Source organism: Larus michahellis, chromosome 3 (genome assembly GCF_964199755.1).
Source record: "Larus michahellis chromosome 3, bLarMic1.1, whole genome shotgun sequence".
Taxonomy (NCBI): Eukaryota; Metazoa; Chordata; class Aves; order Charadriiformes; family Laridae; genus Larus; species Larus michahellis.
Window position 1 is genome coordinate 17,408,886 of NC_133898.1, and position 21,638 is coordinate 17,430,523.

General features: G+C 42.8%; 1 protein-coding gene across 37 annotated transcripts in view; it reads left to right on the forward strand.

Annotated features, from left to right (window-relative positions):
* Window positions 1–21,638, forward strand: part of NRXN1 (neurexin 1) — a 717,017-nt gene that overhangs the window by 421,116 nt on the left and 274,263 nt on the right. For 3 of the 37 annotated variants that reach the window (XM_074578880.1, XM_074578881.1, XM_074578882.1), the window contains exon 1: window positions 11,725–13,080. The exons of 33 other annotated variants lie outside the window; for them this stretch is intronic. In XM_074578880.1, coding sequence (XP_074434981.1) covers window positions 12,669–13,080 — 412 coding nt within the window. In that variant the 5' untranslated portion in view covers window positions 11,725–12,668. Of the gene's footprint in view, window positions 1–11,416; window positions 13,081–21,638 lie in introns of those variants that run through there. One more of the 37 variants, XM_074578879.1, reaches the window with a different exon arrangement.

The window sequence follows — 21,638 nt, forward strand, 5'->3', positions numbered from 1 at the left end:
TTTTCATATGAAGAGATTAAATTAGAGATTCTAAATAAATTAACAAAAACTTAACTGTTGTTTACCGCCTGGGTCTGTATTGAGTAGTGACGCAGGAATTCCCTGCTGCTAGTCATATTTACAACCAACATTTTCCCAAACTGCAGCAGTACTGGAAAGGAAGAAGCAAACTTCTTCAAATGCATAATTAGAATTTTCCTTCTGGAAAACTAATCTTGTGAATCTGCCTATTTCTGAGCTTCTTTAGTGGGAGAAAGCCTTTACTGTATTGCTTACACATTATAAATCTCCTTTGATGAAAAAAATGAAAGAAGTGCAGACTAACAGTGATACATTTTATAAACCAAAAAACTTTTCCATATACTGAGTTGTATAATTGAAGCCCATCTTGACTAGAGAAGTTACTTTAGAAGATTTTAAGGTTTTAAGCTACTTTCCCCTGTGCAATTCAGTAGCTCATTACCAGTTAAATATAATTATATTATACTGCATATAGATCCGGTGTTCTGGAGGAATGCCACAGGAAACAAACGCACTTGTGGGATATACTGTATATCTAATGGATATTTATTTTAATGGCATAAACATTGTTCTAAATCTCTTTTTGCAGTAATGATAAATTGACCATTAGTGTGAAGTAGGTGAGAATTAAAAATGGCTTCTAATAATTTATAACTCATGCTGATTTTTCTGGGATGTTTTCAGACTAAGGTAACGTCCAGGTTTTTGGCTTGTGTAAATTCCCTTCGGCTCAATGGGAGGTTGGATGGAACCATCCAACAACCTGTGCTTCAACTCCCACTTTGTGGCTTTCAGCCACAGCATGCGGATTGGAGCTGGAAAGTATACGGCAACATGAGCATTGCTCTTGCATACCCTGTAATTCATAAACCTTTCGTGTGATTGTAATTCTGGTGTAGAAGTTCACTCTTAGCCAAACGAGGGTTGCTTATTGTCCCATACAATGCAAGTGCAAATGCTGCTTTCTGCTACAATGGGAAGGTAAGAAACAGGGATCCTGGTCCCAAGTTTTGTGTTAAGTTATGCGATTGAAGGCAGGCACATCCCCCTTTTATGCAACAAAATGTAGAGCACGTGTCCTGTTACGTACCCTGTGCACAGACCATATCCCTCTTCGGTGCTTGACGAGGAGGGTTTATGTCCTATCACTTGACCTGTGGCAGGCAGTGTGCCCACATCTCATATTGAACTTTATCACTCATATTGAACCTTATCGGTGGCAACTGTGATTAGTATTTAGGGTAGAACAATTATATTTTCATTAAAGCTGGCTTACAGGAGCAAAGTAAACGGAAACTGAAGTTCCTAGTACCAAGTATTGTAAGTTTATATCATGATATTTAATCTTCTTTCCATACTGTTGCATTCCTTGAGTAGGAATTGAGTGAAAACAAGGTGAAGGCTTTCAGGGCATTACTTAAAGTAGGAGTTTTATGGAGTAAAGTGCCCTGATTGGAGCTTTAGGAATTAACTAATTTTAGGTTTAGAGGCAATTCTAAAAAGAAAGTATTTGAGAGAAGATTTGTTCAACCGCAACTAAAAAATAGTGACAAAGAAAAGGCATTTAATTTTTTTAAACAGAGGCCACAAAAAATGATGAAAGGGAACATAATTTTTAAAATGAAATCTTTTTTTTTTTAAATGTAATTCTTTGGTTTTCATAATGCGTTTCCTTTATTTTTCACTACAAATAATTTGAGACCTTTTAATGTTACCAAATGAAAAGAAAAAAGTTTCACTGCAAGTTTTTTCTTGGCTCCACTGCTTTCACTGCTTTATAAAGCACTTTGATATATCTGGATGAGAAGGACTACACTAGTACTAAGCTTTTTTTAAACAAAGCAGCCACGAATCAGTAGCTTATACAGTACCAACTCCGCTAACAAAACCACAGTTCTGCAAGAGGCAGGAATATGCAAAAACCGTGATAATTCATATTATGTGATTGCCTTCTTGCAGTCTGTGGCATAATTCTGATTAAAATTACTGGCAGTACTTTTTGTGCATCGAAGGAAAAACAGCTCCAGGAACTGACATCCTGTGAAATGTGGAAGAGCTATTATGGGCTAGCGGTTCAATATGGTGGTTTTTGAAAACTTCCTAACGAAAACCCTAAGCTTTTCTGGGCAGTAATGCTGAAGTGTGTAACCAAAGATGGCCAGCAGCGCACCCGTATTTTCTATTGAAATTTATGATAGTTTTAGCGTGTGCAAAGATTCAAAGAGCAGGTTTCAGATCATTATCGGTTTTAGGGCCCGATTCTTCCCATTTTACTTGTTAGAAACAAAATTAGATCCAAGGGTGTTAAAACTGCTAGCTTTCTAAGCCTTTAAAAATATGCATGCGTTGTATATTTTTTCTCTGAGTACTTCTTTTATTATGCACTGAAATAAATAGGTAAAATTAGGCAAGTTTTGATAGAGCCATAAAGTTGCAGCTGAGAAGTCTAGCGTTTTCTTTCCTGTTACAACCTGTTTTTAAAAGATAAGTTGGTTGTGACTCTTCATTTTAATTATATAGCAGGTGCCTTGTCTTAGCTAGGAAAATTGTTAATGTAATTCATTAAAAACCAAAACACAGGTATGAATTAAATGATTTTCTGTTTCCAATCTCTTGATAGTTGCAGCTATTATTTGCATATATGCTAAGGAGGATGAGCTTGGTCCTACAAAGTCTCTTTACAGTGATAATCCTTTCCGGTACAAGTTGTCCCATCGAGCAAAGTTGATCGGATATTTACAGGATTTCTATTTATCTACGTATAAAAACTGAGGAAAGCTCAGGCATCCATAATTATTATAAACACTGGCATTTTTCGTGAAGCAATCTCAAAGTGCTTTAAACACAGTATTGGCTTTAACGCCGCCCTGAATATTCTTGTTAGAGCTTTATAGATACAGACTTGTAGGTGTGGAAGACTTAATCCTGCGACGCGCTGTTTAATAGTGCTTGAAGATGAAAACCTGTCAGCATTGGTGTGAAGGGTGCCACTCTACCAAGCCTTACTCATGCAAATCACCTTTATCCTTGTGACTGATAACATTGACCTAGCTTGTCAATTAGCTGTTAAGTGACTAATGGTTTGTAGTGATTTGCCCGAGGTTGCGCTTGAAAAGCTGTGGCAGAGGCTGATGTAGAACTTCCATCTTTTCCATACTACCAAAGAGAAGTGTAGGATAATGTTTTAGATGAGGGTATGGCACATCACCTGATAGCCTGGCCATGTATCATCACAGAAGTAGTTAATTTTACAGTGTGACCAGATGAGAGACGTCTACTTTGACCAGTAAAATGTAGGTACCTGTCTTTATTTGAATGCTTCGACAGAAGTCTGCATATTTTTTATACTGGAATCCCCTATATTTGTCCTTAGGAAAAGAACAGAACATATATATCCCCGGATATTCTCCTTCGTTAAGTTAATTATCTTTGGCTTCTGTAGCAGCTTAATTTTTCTTGCCCTATCAATAGGCCTGCTCAAAGAAGTACAACATAAAGGGTTTTATCTGTGTTATTGATTGGCTAGAAAGTGATGTGTCTGGGACTCCGTTGGAGCTTCTCTAGTGACTATTTATTTAAATTGGGGAAAAAAATCAGTATTACTTGGAAAAAAAAAAAAAAAAGACACAGAACTTTCATTTAACATTACAAAAGAGGGCATTGCTTAATCCCTGAAGTAGGAAATTGCTTTTCTTCATGATCCATTGCTTTCATACTGTTTCTGGCTGCTGGTGCTGAAGGAAAGAAAAACTACGTTCTCACTCCGTTTTCACTGTATCTATTTTCTTATCCTCTACAAAAACTTGGCTGCTAATTTGTTGTTGAAGTAAATAAAGGGAGGGGAGAGCTTGGCTATGAAAAGATCTTTTTTTTGTCTCAAATGGGCATTTGCGAATATGGAAGCAAAGCAAAACTTTATGTGGGAAACTGCAAAAAAAAGGAAATTAAGGATTTGAAATAGTATATCAAAGCTGAAGTATATGAGATATTGCTATTCTTTGAGATGCCACTATGGGTTTATACTTAAATTCCGCAGCGTGTTCCCAGAAGATGAATGTTACTAAGGAGTGGTTTTTCTTGTGTTCTGATGTTGCACGTATAGAGAGAGAAAGAAAATGACAATTACAGGCAAAAGGCATAGCTGGCTGAAAATGATGGTATCTTGTTTCACCTTGCTTAAAACTCATTCTTTTTTGTTAAAAGCACCTATTGTTTAATGCTTCTAATATGCATTACAAAAATATAGCTCAGGGCTGGAAAACACTAATGGACTGTAACTAAGGAATGATTATTTAACTCCAGAAGTTACAATATTTAGTTAATGACTCCCTGACATTGTCAGGACAGGTCACAGAATACATTTTAAAGTAATTATAATTTAGCAGCAGTGGTTTATATTTTTCCCCTAGCAATGGCAGTAGAAGTTGTATTTTTCTCTTCTCCTATCAGTGGTGACTCCTGTTTCTTTGTTTAATCTGATTGCTTTTTATTTTTTTTAATCCATTTAGTCTTGCAAATCATAATCAAAGGTTATGCTAGCAAAATAGCAATCTGAAAATAATCATGATAGTGAGTTTTTGATACTAGTATGTAACACAAGAGATACGTGTAGGTTTTATTTTGAGTTTTGGCTTGTGCTAGCTATATGAGGAAAATAGCAAGACCACACCATATGCCCAATAAAAGCTTCATTAGAAAGGTATTAGCAGATTAATCCAACTTACTCTGTGGTTTATTTTATTTAGAATGTAATAAGGTAAGTTCATTAGTTTGCAGACTTAATGTTTTCTACTGTACCTCAAAGCAACCAGTAACAATTCCACTGAGATTCTGCAGATCTCACTAACACCTGTCAAGATAAACACATGGCTCTCTAGGGGAATCATCTTGGCAACGTAACTGAGGAAATCTGGAAAAAAAACTAAGTCTTTCACACACAAAAGAGTGTTACACAGTATAAACTTGATTAATGATTTTTCACATGCCTCTGAGGTCATATATCTCTTTAAAGTGGAAAAAAAAGTCAAATCAATCTCTGAAGAACCAATATTTTGGAATGTACAATACTGCAATTGAAATATATTTTAAAGAACTTGAAGAATAATTACGCAATTTGAATTGAGCCTCAGAAAGGCTGTCTGAGACCAGCAATTGAGTCTCCATCCCCCTAGGGCCAATATATTAGATTACAAGGATTATTGTAGTGGCAGTATTTGTGCCACTACATTTAAGATTATGTCAGCATTTCCATTTTAAACCTGTATGTTCAGAGGTTCATAACTCAGCTATAGAACATTTGCTTGGCACTACAAACAAATACGGTTTCTGCACAATCGTGACGCTTCTTTTTGGGGGGGGAGGAAAGAAAGAAGCAGCTTAAAGCTAGATAAGCATTTGGATGTTCTAAAGTTATGAACGCCGAAAGTTCATGCTGTCATTTTACAGCTCTGCTCTTAAAATTCAGTTACTTCTGCAGATGATTTGTAACACTGCTGCTGTGTGGAGTCTAACGCAATGTATAGACCTAGAAGAGTGGACGGAATGGTAGCAGGGTGCACCTTCCCCCTTCCTTTGCCAATAGTGTTACAGGACTAATGCGTTCAGAGAAGGCCGGAGGTGGAACTCCACTGTACATCCTCTTCTCCACCAAGGCCAGGAAGGAGGAGGCGGGCTGACGATCGTGAATCATGATGGGTGATATCTTAGAAATCCTGTCAGGAAAACCCGCTTAAAAATGCGCTCCCGACTATTGCTAACTCTAGGCACACCACAAACATCATTCAGGGCTCTCCCGTTTACCGTGGGCTTCCCACCAAAAAAAAAAAGATGATCAACTTTGCCTTGCAATGTCTTTAACCTTAATTTCCCCATTTTAGGGCCGTTGCACTTGGAGTTTAGTGTGACCTTGGCCTCGACATGGCATCTGATATCTCAGGTATTATGTATGGTAAATAACAAGAGCTGCAAACAATCCAATACACACACTTTTCCTATTTCTGGAGGCCTTTTATAAACAAATAGGCTTTGCATATACTTTGTATGCTTGTACTGGATACAAAAGAGCACAACGCTAGGTTCTCTTATTGGCATCTGTCACTGATCTCATCAAACTTCTTGATGACTAATTTGCAACCTATTTTTGTGGTTCTCTTTCTTTTTTTTTTTTTTTTTTTTTTTTGTCCGTAGCTGGAGCATTTGCTGAGGAGTTCAAATTAGTAGCATTTAAGCTGTAGTCAGGGATCTCTCTTTTCTGCGGCAATGCAGTGCCAGTTCCTGCGGCAGCTCTGGTAGAAATCAGAGAGACTTTTGCAGGTTCTGCAGCAGTCTAATTGCCCATAGAATTAACTGCTCATGCAGTAGTCCAGAGAGAACACGAGTACAGCCTGCCCTGCTTGATACGGGACTACAAATCTCTTAAATACCTCCATGTATATATATGTGGATTTGGCCTTAATTCTGTGGCTTTATATTGGAATGAAAAGGGGAACCTAGCCAAACTGTAAGCACCCTTTGTGCAAAGTTAGACCAAAAAAAAAAAAGAAAATATGAAATTAAATGGCATTGCAGCACTGGCAGCCAGCAAAAGACAACCCCCAGTGGAGTATGAGCCATCCTCCTCAAGGCAGGTCAAACCAGGGCTAACGCGAGTAATGGTAGATGGACTTGGCAAAGTGCCCTGAGAACTGATGGACCAACCAGGGCTATTTGAGACCAAGAGGGAGCTTCCTTTCAGAGTCAAAATTCCCCATTGGAAAATGTTCTCCTACGAGCCCCTTCTATTCTACCAGCACATAAGGGACCTGGCTTATGTGCATGGTTTCAATAAAATAAAACAAAATAAAAATCAGCTTCCTTTTGACAGCAAGGAATACAGAGAAAGAGATTCTTTCTGTCTTTATATACACAGAGTCAAGAAATTCATTATGAAGATTTAAGCCTATTTGGATGGACAGGTTTATGGACAGAAAGACTTATTAACTGTACTGGGATTTATTTTGAACTATACATATAGAGAGAATAGCTGCACTACAGAGAACGCAGCCTAAGTATTTCCATTGTAAACTCCCTTCTTTTTACATGATCACCAAAAAATTTACTTTCTCTGTATTTTGTGACTGCACAAATACTCCATCCAGCTCTCCTAGAATTATATTTTTTAGCTTTCAACTCTCCGAGTAGTTCACATGATAAAGTTTTTTGGCTTCCTTTCTAAAGTAAAGGGTTTCTGCCCTAAGTTACGGAGGGTTAGGACATATACGTGGATGACAGCCCTTGGTTCAGTATCTTGCAACTCACTGGCTTTTGAAAGAAACATTCGCTGCTGCTTAAAGGAGGGAAATGAACACCTCCAATGTCATCAGACACTGAAATGTCTGAAAATCAGACATTTTTAGTATTGGGAGATCCTGTGTATAGGTCCTTAAATTCATCAGAGTTTATACTGGTAAGTGGAAATGTTAGCTGCAATGTTTTCTTCTCTAAGCTGTTGTCTGTAGGACAGATAACCATAAATTCTGTCCTGCTTAATTGTAATCACAAAACGTTCGCCTATTTTCAAATGAAGTGATATTCCATTTTCTCCACTAGAACAGCTGTAATAGAAAAACATAGGAAGTGTGTTAAAGTGTTGCTTGAACAGTATTCCCAGTAATACAGGTACACATTTGTGGAGGTTTTTTTTTCTACCTGAGCTTTCTGAACAGCACTTGAGCTTCAGGAGTTTAAGAGTGAATGTTGCAACATGAAGTGCAGGGTTTAACCTCAGGAGAAAAGAGGTGGCCAGAGAAGTCTGGTGGCGTAAAGGCAGCACTTAACCTAAAGGGGCCCTGAATTTAACCGACGACTTCTGCTAGCCTAAGGCATGGTCTGCACTTAAGTTTTGCTGGTGTCGACAAAGTTGTTTGTTTTAACTGATATAGCTGTATTGACAGGAACCACGGTGTAGACAGATATGGTTGGACCAGCAAGAAGTATCTGATTTTATCTAAGAACGTAATGTAACTTATACTTGTGGAAGTGCTTTTTTTTTGTTTGTATAAATCTCTTTTCGGATCACTTGGTGTTCATAGGATAATGGCATTAGAATAAGCCAGGAAAACGTGTGTTTTTACAATTATAAGGATATTCTTGCTCACAAACTTAGGAACCTACTGGTATTAACAGAGTCCGCTTGGTGGAAATAACTTGATTAAAAGTCACATTTCCTACCAATGTGACCTGCGCAGGGTAAGTGTTAAATGGTGTTAAAAACCCTATTAAATTATCTTCACTGAGCTAAGTTTCCAAAATACTGAAAACTACCTTGTGAATGCTGTAGTTTATTTTCACACTTTGCTATGCCTGCAATAAGGCATTTACTTGCTGGCACAAACTTGTTTATTGCCTTCTTTTGTACCACTTCTTCCTTCTTTGAGTGAACCTTCGCAGACTGATACCACAACGTTGATTGTGTTGGGAGTAGCTGATTCTGTGCCCTTGGGGATTAAACCCAGATTATTTCAACTTCAGCTAGTCCTCAACTAACAAAGATTCATACTCACTCTTATGTCTGCAGGGGGTATAAAAGAAAGTATTTTAAATAAGAAATGCTGCTTACCATTGGTTTTCATAATGTTTACTTGCAGATGCTTTTAACTTTTACTTTTCATTAAAAAGCCGAACTCTGAGTGCTAAGACACCCAATTAAGCTTTTTAAATAAAACATGAAAAGACTAGAAGTATCTGACTACCAAGATTTGCTTCAAATTGGAAAGAAGTGCTTGCTATTACCACAAAAAACTGAGCAAGAGAGGATTTTACTTCCTGGAATTTCCTTCTTTTGCCTTCCTGTCCCCATCTGCCTTTTATTTGCTTTCATACACACCTCTTTCTTCGACTTCTTTTTTTCCCGTCCTGTCATCCTTTCAATGTTCAATCTTTTTAGGATATTTTCCACAAATTACTTCTCCCCATTTCTCTCCAGTGCACCGCATTAGATCACCTTTCTCCTCCCTGAAACTTGGATAGTCCCTTTCTTGTTTCTCTCTGTGGTTCAGAGTGCAGAGCCAGGAAAACGTCAAATGTTATTAAAATTAGAGCTAGTACATACAAGGTGCTGAGCACATTGCCAGAACCAGAAAGGGATGCCTGCTTAGGCGTCTGTCTCCCCATTCACATTTTATTCGGCTACTTAAATAAGCGTTAGACACCTAAATAGCTTTGTGGAGATTGGCCTTTGTGTCCTTAGCTCTTGGTTTGGGTATGCAGCAGCAAAATATTCCGTCAATTTAACAGTCCCTAAGTAGTGTTTAACATCACAATGTAACACCTAAAAATGACCCATTATAATTTATCTGATGAAAAAACTTCTCTAAGTAGTCTCCAAACACAGATTTAAACTAGAAATTTTAGTGGCACTTATATGTGTGCACTGCATAAATAGTACACATTTAATAATGCCAAGCACTTAAACACCCTTTTTATCTTCAGTAAAATATTAAATGAAGTACCTTTGAAGTACCTAAACATTTTATTCATTTGTCCTTGGTATTTAAGCACTTTAGGCCTCCTTGACACAGTAGATGGCAGATAGAGTAAGAACTTAAGTGCTCAAACTACAAACACATCCAACAAGACACAAAAGATTGCTTACACAAAGTCTTACTGTATCCACACCAAAGCATATCTTCAAACAGAGTTGAATAAACTATGCTCAAGCTGGACGGGATCTGCAGAAAGCCCCTCCTGCAAGGTTACACCTAATGGGAACCCTACAAGGGGAGCCAGCCACGCTTTCCTGGATGCCAACAGGGAAACTCCCACTAAAAGGTGGGAGAATACAGCTCTTGATGGAGGCCTTTAAAACAGACGAGCAGAAGTTAGTCTAGACAGGACTTGCCAACTGAAATTGTATCTGAACAACTGCGTTGCCAACTGTATCGTTACACGGTTGGCAATACCGGCTTCCTATTTCAGAGAAGTGATAACAATTTTAAGTTACTCGTCTGTAGGATGTCTAGAATCATTAAGAACAGACAGTTAACTGCTGCATGTTTCTAAAACGGCAGCAACATGTGAACAGTTTACTGAAAAACTGGTTCCAGTGACTGACTGAAATGTTTTGTTTCCTGAGTCAGATTGATAGAAAACCTAGTGGTATTTCTGGATAAAATTTCTAAGACATATTACTTGCATGAACAAGAAATATACATCAAGGGCTGAATTCTAGGAAAGTTGGTGAATCCAGGCTGACGGTTTTTTTAAGATTTCTTTCATTTTTCCTTCTTCCCTTAACTCTGAAACTTAGATAATTTATTGTATTTTCTTTTTTAAGAGGCGACAGTGCATGGCAGTTGCAAGCCGATAGTTTGGAAAACTGGGGTTTCTTCTTTTACGCTAAGGCTTCTTCAGACAGGTTGGAAAAGTCACTAACTTCCTTATAAAGCTGCCTTTCCCTGTGGGAAGCCGGGGGTGGTAGAGGACAACCCCTGCCCCGGAGGACCGCAGCACTGGGCTGGCGGGGACCCGCCGGGGAAGCCCCCTTGCGGGGCTTCCTCCAGTGCGCTTTCCCGGAGAGCAGAAAGGGCTTGGGCGCTAAGCCTGGAGGTTGTTGTGTTTGTGGGTTTTTTTGTTTGTTTTCCCTTGAGTGTTTTCATCCCTGCGGTAAAGGGTCTTTTTCCAGTTTACCTCGGCCTCTTTGCAAAACTTGGGGTGCGCGGCGGGACTGCGTTGCGGTGCAGCCGGGCGGGCAGGGCTGTGAAACGCACCGCCCCCAGGGCAGGGCAGGGGGTGCCGCTTCCTCGCCCCTCCTCTGGCGGGTTTCGGGGTCTTATCGCCGCCGTGTGCGGTCCCCGGCACAACCCCGCGACGAAGGGCTTTTCTCCTCACCGGGGGCGAGCAATCCGCCCTGGGCTGAGGGGCGAGACGCCTTTCTCTTTCCTAAACCTACGCGGATGAGTAAGGGTTGTGACTTCCCTTCGCGTCCGTGTGAATTAAGGAGCGCCTCAGCATATTGCAGCGGTTTGCGTTTAAATGAAGGCGAAACGGATAAAAAAGCATTCTCACGCCCACTTGCTCGCCCTCTCCCTTTTCACGCATCCGCACCCCGCACCCATGATCTCATGCTGCTGAAGGCATGGCACAAGATCCACACGGCAGGCTGGAAACGGGGGAGGGAGCGAGGGAGGGAGGGAGCGGGCGGCTCACGCACCCTGCTGTGCCCAGGTGCGGTACTGCAGGGGCCGCGCCTCCCGCCGACGGCTCCCAGGGAGGGGGGGCTGAGGACCCGCCGAGCGGGGAAGTGTTTCCCCTTTGAATGCAGACCTTCGCTTTTAAACGTGACATCTCCCACCCCCGGCTGCCCGGGGTGGAGGGGCGGGGGTGCGCATAGAGCATCCCTTCCCGCTGTTTTCGGGGCAGGCGAGGGGCGAGCGCCGCGGCGGGGCTCCGCACCCGGGCGGCGATGCGGGCGCTGCCGGCGCCGCCCTGCAGCTGGGGTTGAGGGGGGGGGGCTCAGCCCTGAAATGGGGTTTTTTCAGCCCAGAAACGGCTTTTTTTTTCAGCCCAGTTTGCAGCCGTGTCTGCGGTGGGCAGCAGAGGTGCGGTAGTTGAGTAGTGCCGGGAAAAAAGAAAACACCCGGTAACTCTTTGTTTGGCGCCGTGAGTGTAATTACCGGATAATCGAAGCAGATGCTCGAATAGACAGAGGGAAACATCTGATGGGCGAAGTTTAGGCCAATTAAAAGACCCGAAATCGTTCTTTTTTAAGCTGGAAAGTGGGTTTTCAAGACACTGCCACATCTGAACTGTGAGAGGAGGGGGAACGCTCCCGCCGCGCTGCTGACTCCGCGGCGCGGATGGGTGGCGGGTGGGGAAGAGCGGTGTGTGTGTGTGTGTGTGTGTGTGTGTGTGTGTGTCCTCCGCACCGCCCGAGCCATGTTCTGGCAGTGCGCGGCTCCCGAAAGGCAGAGGAGAGGCAGCGCGACTGTGTGGGAGCTGAACTCAGCCTCCCTCTTTAACATAGGCTCGTCCTCTGCATTGCATCCAAGCTTCAGCGATTTGCTGTTTGGAGACTGCAGATTTGCATAGCCCTGCTCTTCGCAAGCATGGTTATTTTTTTCTCTTTTTTTCTTTTTTTTTTCTTCTTCCCAGCTTCTTTCATAAGGGTGCACTATTCTCCCTGAAACCATCCTCGGGTATTACTGTCAATAGTCAGACCACTGAGATTGCCGGAGCAGCCTGATTATTGTCTGGCGGTGTGTGTGTGTGAGTGTGTGTGTGTGTGTGTGTGCGCCGGGAGAGAGATCGCTCGGTGAGGGCTCACCAGTTTGAAGATGAATGGAGGGAAGAGCAGCAGTTTGATTTTTCTCTGCTTTCCCAGCGCTGGCTGATGGAGTGGCATCCCCTTTTTTCTTTCTTAGCAGAAATGTGGCATGATTGGCTGCACTGTGGATTACTGAGGATGGGGGAATGCTTGGCACTCTCGTAGCCCTTGCAACTGTGGAGTATTGTTAATGAGCACCAGCCCCGGGAAAGCTGAAACTAGCGATTGTTTGAGCGCGGGGCTTTTCCCCTCTTCCACCTCTTTGCGAAGGCTCTGAACTGCCTGGATTCTCCGCCTCTGACTATGTCTCGGATTGTTTTGGGTAGAAGAAGACCTGGAGAAAAGGATGCTGATAAGCTTTCCCAAAGGGAAGAGATGGCTCGCCTGGTGCGGTGAGCTGCAGCCAGCGCCGTGTGCGTGTGTGCGAGCGCTCCTCTCCCCAAACTTTGCCTCCTTTGCTGTGGCCGCTGCTCCTCCCGAGGACGCCGCGGGCCGGCTCGCCGTGCACCGGAGGATGGGGGGGTTCCTGAGGGGCAGCCCGGAGCCGGGACCCGCCAGCAGCGGCAGCAGCAGCAGCGCCGGGGGCCGCTTGGCCCTGCTCTGGATAGTCCCGCTCACTCTCAGCGGCCTCCTTGGGGTGGCGTGGGGCGCCTCCAGTTTGGGCGCTCACCACATTCACCATTTCCATGGCAGCAGCAAACATCATTCAGTGCCTATCGCGATCTACAGGTCACCGGCTTCCTTGCGAGGCGGACACGGTGGGTTTGGACGCCGCTCGGTACCCTGCATGGTGGGGTTTGCGCCGCGCCGCGCCGCCCCGCAGAGGTCAGGCGCGGGCCGCCGGGACCCCGCGGTCGGTGGGAGGAAGAGGAACGCGGAGGGGAGGCGGCAGAAGGGCTGCGGGGCCGGTCCCGCCGGCAGCCTCCTCGGGCGGGGTGCGGGCCCGTCCCGCCGCTCCCGGGACAGCCCCCCCAACCCGCCCCTCCAGCCGGGCGGGGGCGGGCGGAGGACGCTGCCGGAGCCGTCGGGCATCCCCCGGGGCCGGCGGGGTCGGTGGGAGGCGGAGGGGAAGCTCTCCCGCACCCCTCCGGGATGCCCGGTCGGCACACGGAGACGGCTGGAAAACCCAGCCCGGAGGCGCCTCCGGAGCCGTGGCCCCCAGGGTGGGAGCGCCCCGGCAGCGGTGGCCCTCGCCCCCTCCCGCATTGCCCCCAGCCCGGGGACACACACACAGCGGAGCAAAGCCGTCCCCGCGGCGGGTGTCGGTGGTCCCGGGGCGCGGCGAGAGGCAGGGCAAGGCGCCGAGGGACCCCGGCGAGGGGCGGGGAGGGAGCCTGGGTGTTGCTTGAATTGCCGGTGAGGATCACGCTCCTTCCGATTCATTACCTTGGGCGCAAGTCGATGAACTAAAGCAAAGGTCAGCTAATTGTACAGGGGATCGGGGAAGAAGTAAGCGGTTAGGCAGCGAGAAGGGGAAATAATGCCCGCCGTAGCGGTCAGGAAAGGGACGGAGATAAAATTCTTTTCAGGTGCAAATACATTTTGCTTAAGAATTACGGTGCTCCGGTACTTAGTTTCTGAAGTGACAGGCAGGTGCTTCAGTGCCCTTTAAACAGCCCTGTTACAGTTTTTCCTCTTTCTTTTTGCATGCATACTTAACGTGAACCTGTACATAAATACATGCAAAATAGATGTGCATATGTTCAGCCCTACCAAAAGCTGTAAAAGAAAGCGAAACACCAGACTGCGTTTTAAGGATTTAAAGCCTCCCTTTGTCTCCGGGGGAGGAAAAAAAGATAAAGAAAAACCCTTGTTGGCTTCTGATTAGATTATACAGCTTCATTCTTCTTCATTTTCTCATCTTGCCTTGCTTCATTTGCACGATCATGCGATGTCATTTACAAGCTTTGCAAAGTGAAAAACAGATCTTGTACTTAACCTTAGCATCTCTGCTCAAGATGACCTAGTTGCAGGCACGGGGTAGTTAGGATTTATTGGATTTTTCTTCGGGGATTGCCAATGCTAGCGTTAGTGGATACAATAGTATTGTTTACCTGAAAATTCCCACTGTGTGACAAGTACCTTTTAACACTCAACTGCTAGAAAAGGCAAAGTGCACAAGTGCACAGAAGCGGCTTTTCTTAAGCATTTTATTAATTAAAAAAAAGAGAGAAAAGTTAGATGTCTGGTCTAATTCCAAAAAAAAAAAAGAAGAGATTGAGTAATTCAGGCCACCACTCTCCTCCCTAGTGCACTGAGGCAGTGCAAGGTTGAGAATGCTGCATGTTCTGTACTGTATGTGCTTAAAGGGGAAAACCAGAGATGTATGTATGTGCGCATATATGTATATGCTTATTATTCCTTCAGTTTCTGTCCATATGGGAATATCATTTAGGGGTTTGCTATTAATTTGAGGGAAGGTTAAAAGAATGAGGGGGAAAGAAATGTGGTTGCAGACGTACCAGCTACAATTCTTTAGAATGCATTTTAAAATCACACACCTTTTGCCAATTTTAAAAAACGTTACCTTGGACCCAATCAAAGTGTGATGGTGTAAAAAGGCAGCTTTCTCAGGAGAAATGAGTCTTGTTAAAGAAAATGAAAGATGAAGTGGTGGAGCTGCCACTTAAGGACTTCATGGGGAAGCCCAGGAGCCTCTCCAGAAGTTAAGTAGCTGATTTTACAAAATGAAGGATGTTACATGTCGTAAGAAGGCATTTCAGAGTGTTTACTTCATAACTCTAAACATCTTTGCTTTTCTGCATTTATCAGAAATTCCACTATCTGACAGTGTTTTGAAGCATCTGGTTCCTTTCATTATTAATTCTTCAGAGAGGTGTTCCCATTTGCTTCCGTAAGCCTGACAGAAGCATTTCTCTTTCTGGCTGAGCAGGGTTGGACACAGCTCCTGTGGAGCCCCTCGCTGCATTCCTAAGCATCAGTCAGAGGGATGGGGTGAGGGGTGGGGGGTGTCAGAGCACCCTTCTGCAGTGTCCCAGCCCCTGCAGGCTTAGCCAGGTGAGAACGAGAACTGGATTCTCAGGCTTGTATCTGTCAACATTAGCTCCATTCAGTTTTGCAGTTACTCTGTTCTAGTCTAATAGGGTTGTATGTAACCGTTGCAGTCTTTATGGTGACATCTTATCTGCTTTTTTGTTACTTTGTCAGCTTTTCATAGCATCATACCTGTTAAAAGTCGAAAAGAGCTTTTAGGGTAGGTCAATTAGTCGATCCCCGATGAAAGCATTGCTCTCTAATATGGTGAATCAGAAGTGTCAAAGGAAGGAGAAACGATTACTTTGCCCAGGCACTCAATAAATGTCACCACAGTTCTCAGACATCCACACCCTCCTCCTCTGCCCCTGGCACTGGCTAGCTCTGCCACCCCCATCCTCCCAGCAAATGCTTTGATTTTTTTTATTCTATCAGTTTTCCTTGAGCCAACCCAATTCCGGCTAATAGTAGAAGCAAAGCCAAAAGCCCAGCATGGTTGGATGTTTTCCACTTCTTTTGAAAAATCAAACCACAATCTTGCGGCGAACACTCTCGTCAGGAAATTTTGCTGGGATTTTGCTTAGTAGTATGATCTCATGTGGTTTTAGTGGACAGTGTTGTGCCTCTCAGAGACACAAACAGAATTCCAACCAAGCAATGTTGTCCACCCTATTAAACAAAAAGTAGTTCAGCGCATAGTTTTTTTTAATATACTAAAAGTTAAAATTAAACATCTTTCAAGCTTGACCAAATGATCTTTTGACTATGCTTTTTGACTCTCATTGAACTTCGGGAGGTGAAAGATGGCTGAAAGAATTGAAAGTTTAACCACAGGAAGGAATAAGAAAATAATTCTCTGGATCATGACATCAGCAAGGTAAAGGGAAGTACAGAGAATGTTCAGAGAAGCACATCTAATGTTCACAAATGCAAGTCCTAGGCTGCTCAGCGCCGGCCAGTGGTCTCTGCAGCATGTGGGTTATTTGATGATTTGTGTTCATATCTCCTTGCTCCGTTTAAGAAGGCGGCTGTTGCTTTTGTTATAGCAGTATCTCCCATGCAGTCTTTTTTTTGGAGTAGATAGAGTAGCTCATACTGCAGTGCCTCCAGATTACAAAAACATGGTCTGCCCATGGCAAAGCCCACATAAAAGGAAAGCAATTGCAACTTTCTCGGTAACTTTAAATGAAGACAGTTTCTTTAAGAATAGGGGAACACGATGGATCATGTCTGAAGTGAAAATTGCACATTGAGTAAGTGAAAAGTTAAAAGTGTAGCCATATTGATGGCTGTCACCATCCTCATTCACCCCTTCCTTCCTGCATACACCTCTTCGGTGCCTACTGGGGGCACTTTTATTGCCCCCCCCCCAAATTTCTCGTTCAGTTACCAAATTACATGTACAGTATGACTATTTCTTCTAGCTATTTCTTTTTTCTGTGCTCTCAGGATCTTGTTCAGGCTGTTTACTGATAAATATAAGTTGATTCTGGGCTTTTTTACGTCTACCGGAGTAGGAGCCAGGGAGTGACTAATGAAATCTGAATGTTGGTATGTGCATGTGCTCGGAAAGAAAAGGTAGAAACGGGGCTGGAATGGGATCGACGTGCTCACAGGCAGAACAGAAGGAGCTGAGCAGTATGTGTAGGGGTTGTGCATTTAAGGACGCGGGTTAGCGTGGTGCCAGAAGGGGATTTGTCTTGATGAGACTTATGACCAAGATATGGGCTAATGGTTTAGGAGGAGCAGAGGCAGTGTGAAGTAGAGGGAATAGGGTACTGGGGGTAGTTATTAAGAAAGTGGTAGTTTGGGGTGGGGAAGCGCTAGGGACCTTTGCGATGGAACAGTAGAGGGATTTAAGAGTTTGAGCAGAGGGAGTGAAAAAGTGCTTCAACAGCAAAGCTCCTGAGCATGAAGAAGAGTTTGTGGAAAATGAGGGCTTGGAGGAAGAAAAGTTGACATATTTTGGAGGCAAGAGCTGAGATTGAGCACTGGGATAGTGTGTTACCACAGCACCTTCCCTCCGCCAGTCTTTTCTGTCCAGAACATGACGTGGCAGCAGGGACATGCATGCTGATCTCCCACTTCTAAGCTAGGCCAGCTTCTTCCAGTCTCTGTTTCGCCATTGTTGCTGAAGTTCATGTGCGCTGGACTCATCCACGTTATGTCCATTTAGAGAGACTTCTGTCCATTTAGAGAGTTAGAGAGACTTCTGTAGCAGAATCACCAGCTCGCCGTTGCTGGAGAACCAGACCGAGGGCTGGACCAGGCAGCCCTTGTTCGGTGAAGATGCGTGTGGAACTCCACGGGAGCTTTCACTAAGTCAGAATAGCACAGCCAGAATTAGCAACGCTGCAGTGAAATCATTTATTCCACCATTGTGAAAAATGTGACCAAAACAGCTTTGAAAGATGTGCTTATGATGTATAGATAGCAATTTAACTTTGTAAGAAATCTGCAAGGAAAGACTTATTAGTGTAGGTAAAAATAATTCTATGGCCTTTTACTTTTTTCCCCCCTCCATACACTGGAATTGCTATTTCTGCATATAACAGTAATAAACATTTCTAGGGGTTAGGGTAAATTAAATGGCATTTTTTTTTTGTTAGAATGTGCTTACTATGTTGCAGAGAAGGGTTATATTTTGATTAAAACTCAAATGTAAATGTTTCCAGATGTTCAAGCATTGTTACTCAATATGATATTAGAGGTAGAAGTGAAAAAGTCTCATCTTCATGTTACAATTGCCTTTTCTTAGAGAGAGATCTTTTTTATTTTTTTTTAAAAACGTGTTTGTATATCACAATCTTCTTTTTTTTATATCTCCTTTTCATTCACGGATTTTCAAATACTTACTAGTTCTCCTGCTCTGAGCACTTCTTACACATAACAGACATTTTCATGTTTGAAGGCTGTAAAGCATAGCAGCTTTCTCCACGTCTTTAAATTATATAAATTTTATATCCCCTTTCAAAATTTCCAATATGCTCCATCAGTTATTATCCCCATCAGCTGCCAAAGTATTAACATCAGTTGGAATAAAATGAATAACAAAGCAATTTCAGTCAGCATAGTGGTTAATTGGCTGTGCAGTTAGATATGCATATTAGGAAGTGTGGTTTCTATATTATTATTTCTGTCAATATGGCTTGTCAAAGAGGCATACAGTCTTCAGCAGTATTGCGGACAGTCTGGAGCACTGTAATCAAAAGTGGAATGTTGCTCATGGATTTCTGATAAGCATCTTCATACAAGCCCCGCTGCCTTAGTACACGCACAGCTATTGATTGACTGGGGTGCCTTTACACGAGCTAAATAAATAACAACACTCTGTTGTCACTTATCAGCAATACCGCCTTTGCCTCAGCCTGCGGTAACCATGTTTTTCTAGATTTAAAGCATGTTTTATTGTCTTTTAATCAAATGCTGTTTGAAATAAGTTATCAGAAGAAATTAATTTAGCATTCAATACAGTTGTACTTCCTGCTGTTTCTAATTTTCAAAGATGGCTTTTTTCTGATAGCAAGAAGTTGACTTGGCTTTAAGGGAAATTTCTTTCCGTCTCTTCGTTTTAGTCCAGGGGAGAACTGTGTAGACAAACCTCTGATGTACAGCTGCTCTGCCCAGTGTGAGTAAACACAACCAGTTCTACAGTCCGAATATTTTCTCAGCTTTCTCACACAGATGGCCATTACCATGGTTAACCATAGGATGATGTGCTTGATTTTTACGTTTTCCATGGATCACGTAGTGTAGTTCAGTGAAGTTCATCTTCTGTCTTCTCCTTGGTCAAAGCTTGCAATAGTTCTTAACCTTTCTGAGTAATCAAGATGACATTACTGACCTCTTCCTTGTCTTTCCCCAGTATCAGTTAATTTATCTTTTTCTTATGAAGTTTGATGTCCTCAGATTTGCCACAATATCTGCAGCAATTTTTTCTAAGCTAACAACTTCCTTTCTAGTTTGTAAATACAGTGTAGGCAGAACTGATAGATCTTGCTGCGATAATAAGTTGTCTTGTGAATGTAGCTGTGATTATAAGTAGAATGGAACAGTCTGATTTGATGGGAGTAAGTGTATTATAAATAACAATGCTGTTCTGTAAAGTTAAAAGTAACAAACATATAGAAGAGAAGCCATGAACTTACCATCATTTAGACAGTTTTTCCTTTCTGAATAGCAGGACTGATGCCTGGATGTAGTTTTCCCCCCTCTTTTTCATAACTTCATATACATTTGTGCGCAAGCATGTGCATGCACACACATACGCGTCACAGATGTTTCCTCATAATGGGAAAATGGTCCATAGTGTTAAGTTGACAAAGAGAACTTTTCTCTAAGAGTTGAAAATGTTAAGAAACATTCAGTGACAATATTCATTAACTACAGATGTAATCAGTCAGAACAATATAATTAATTATTCCCTTCCCCCCTAGTTGATAGCAAAAACGAGCCAGTGAAATAACGTGGGAAAGAAGTAGCGCTGCTGGATGTCACTCCATCAAGCTGGGGTAAGGTGGTGGGGAGGATTCCATGCTTAGACGCAGTGACCATCTCTGGCTCATGATTAGTGAATCACCATAGAAAGCTGTAGCAGTTGGTTGTGAATTTCTGTAAGCGCTAAACTGGCCAAATTCATCGAAATAGCCCAGGTTAAGAGTGTAACTGTCTCACGCGCTGTACATAGGGTAAGACTCAGAAAGCTTTACCACTTCTGGGGCTTGCTTGATAAGAAAAATGTACGCATAAAATAGATACGTGGTATCCATGATCCCCAATCTCAAAAGGCAAGAAATAGTTGAAGCCGAGGCAGGGTTTACCTGAAGGGTTGAGGAGTGTGTATAGTCTGCATATTCGAACTGTAAACAGCACAATGACGAGTCTTCCTTTTAAATACATAGATAGGTGTTTCCTGAAGAGCTTGCTGCTCAAGCGTGGAGTGACAGAGGGCTCAGCAAGAAAAGATTTGCTCCGATCATTCTGCTGTTCTGGGCCCTTAGTGGGGGATGTGCTCAGACACCTACTCAGAAATGACAGAAGTGTTAACTCTTTCTTTAGTTCTCTTTTACTGCAGCTGTATCTGCAAAGAAACGCCAACATGCTTCTAAAGCAAGTTGACTGCTTTCCAAACATGTTCTTTTATCCCTGCGTATCTGTGACTGAGTTAGGGCTTCTCTAATTTACTTCATTAATTCAACTCATCTGCAATTGTAAAATAAAGAGCAGAGAATGACTAGACTTCTTGGAGAAACTTCAAAAAACGCTGAGAAACTTTCTCTACCTCGAAGAGGAGTAGGATGCAATCTTAATTCGCATTTACATTGCTGACTTGCTGGAGTTGGTTGACTTTCTCAATGATGGCAACTCTAGAGCCCGGGGAAGTAGGTAGAAAGGAGGTGGGGAAAAATCACCATTGGCTTGGCTCCTCCTTACTGACCAGTGGAGATGAGATGTGAAGGAATTAATTGAGGGCTAAAGAAGACACTGTTTCTGATCGTTGGCCTGGGCCTGATTTGCTTTTATTGAGGTCAAGCACAAAATTTGCACTGCATGACCTGATCTGTTGTGTGTCTGTCAGATCTGATGTCCCTCATGCATGTAGTGCTTCTGGTGTGGTCTCCCTCCACCAAAAACAACGCTTTTTAAGCTGTGCATGAATTATTGCAAATAATAATGGAAATATATGTATTTTTGAAATAGGTTTGATGCAGTTAGTGGATGTGTTCACTGTATTTCACATGACAAGAATTATGAGGGAGCTTTCATCAAAAATAATGAATTGCCATATTTAGGGAAAACATATGAGCATGAATTGAATCATGCTGTTATTTTGGGTTTGGATATTCAGTGCCCACAGAGAGGGGTTTAGGAGTTGTGACAAAACAACAGATGTGAGATTAGCCCCTTTGGCTGTGTCTAAATGGATGCGTCTTAAATCCTTGTGTCCCAGTTGGTCGGAACATGCTGTGGCTCCCATCCAAGCCCCATCCTTCCACCCGTGCTCTTCTCGGGCTGGTTTGTGTTTGCAGTCTGCCTTGCTGTGGGTTTTAAATCTGCCTGGGGCGTGCACCCCAACCCTGGCATTCAGAGCAGCTCTCAAATACTGCTGCTGATTCTAAAAAAGCCCAGAAATGCTGTGAATGTCCACCTTCCTAAAGAATCTGTTATATCAAGTGAAGTTAAATAAAACACTATATAGGCAAGGGAAGGTGGGGGAGAAGTTTACTACCATTATTTTATTGCTTGGAAGTTTTTCCAAGTAGTTTTTTATTGCTTGGAAGTTCTACTTAAATTGCAGGAGTATGCTCATTTTATGCCCTAT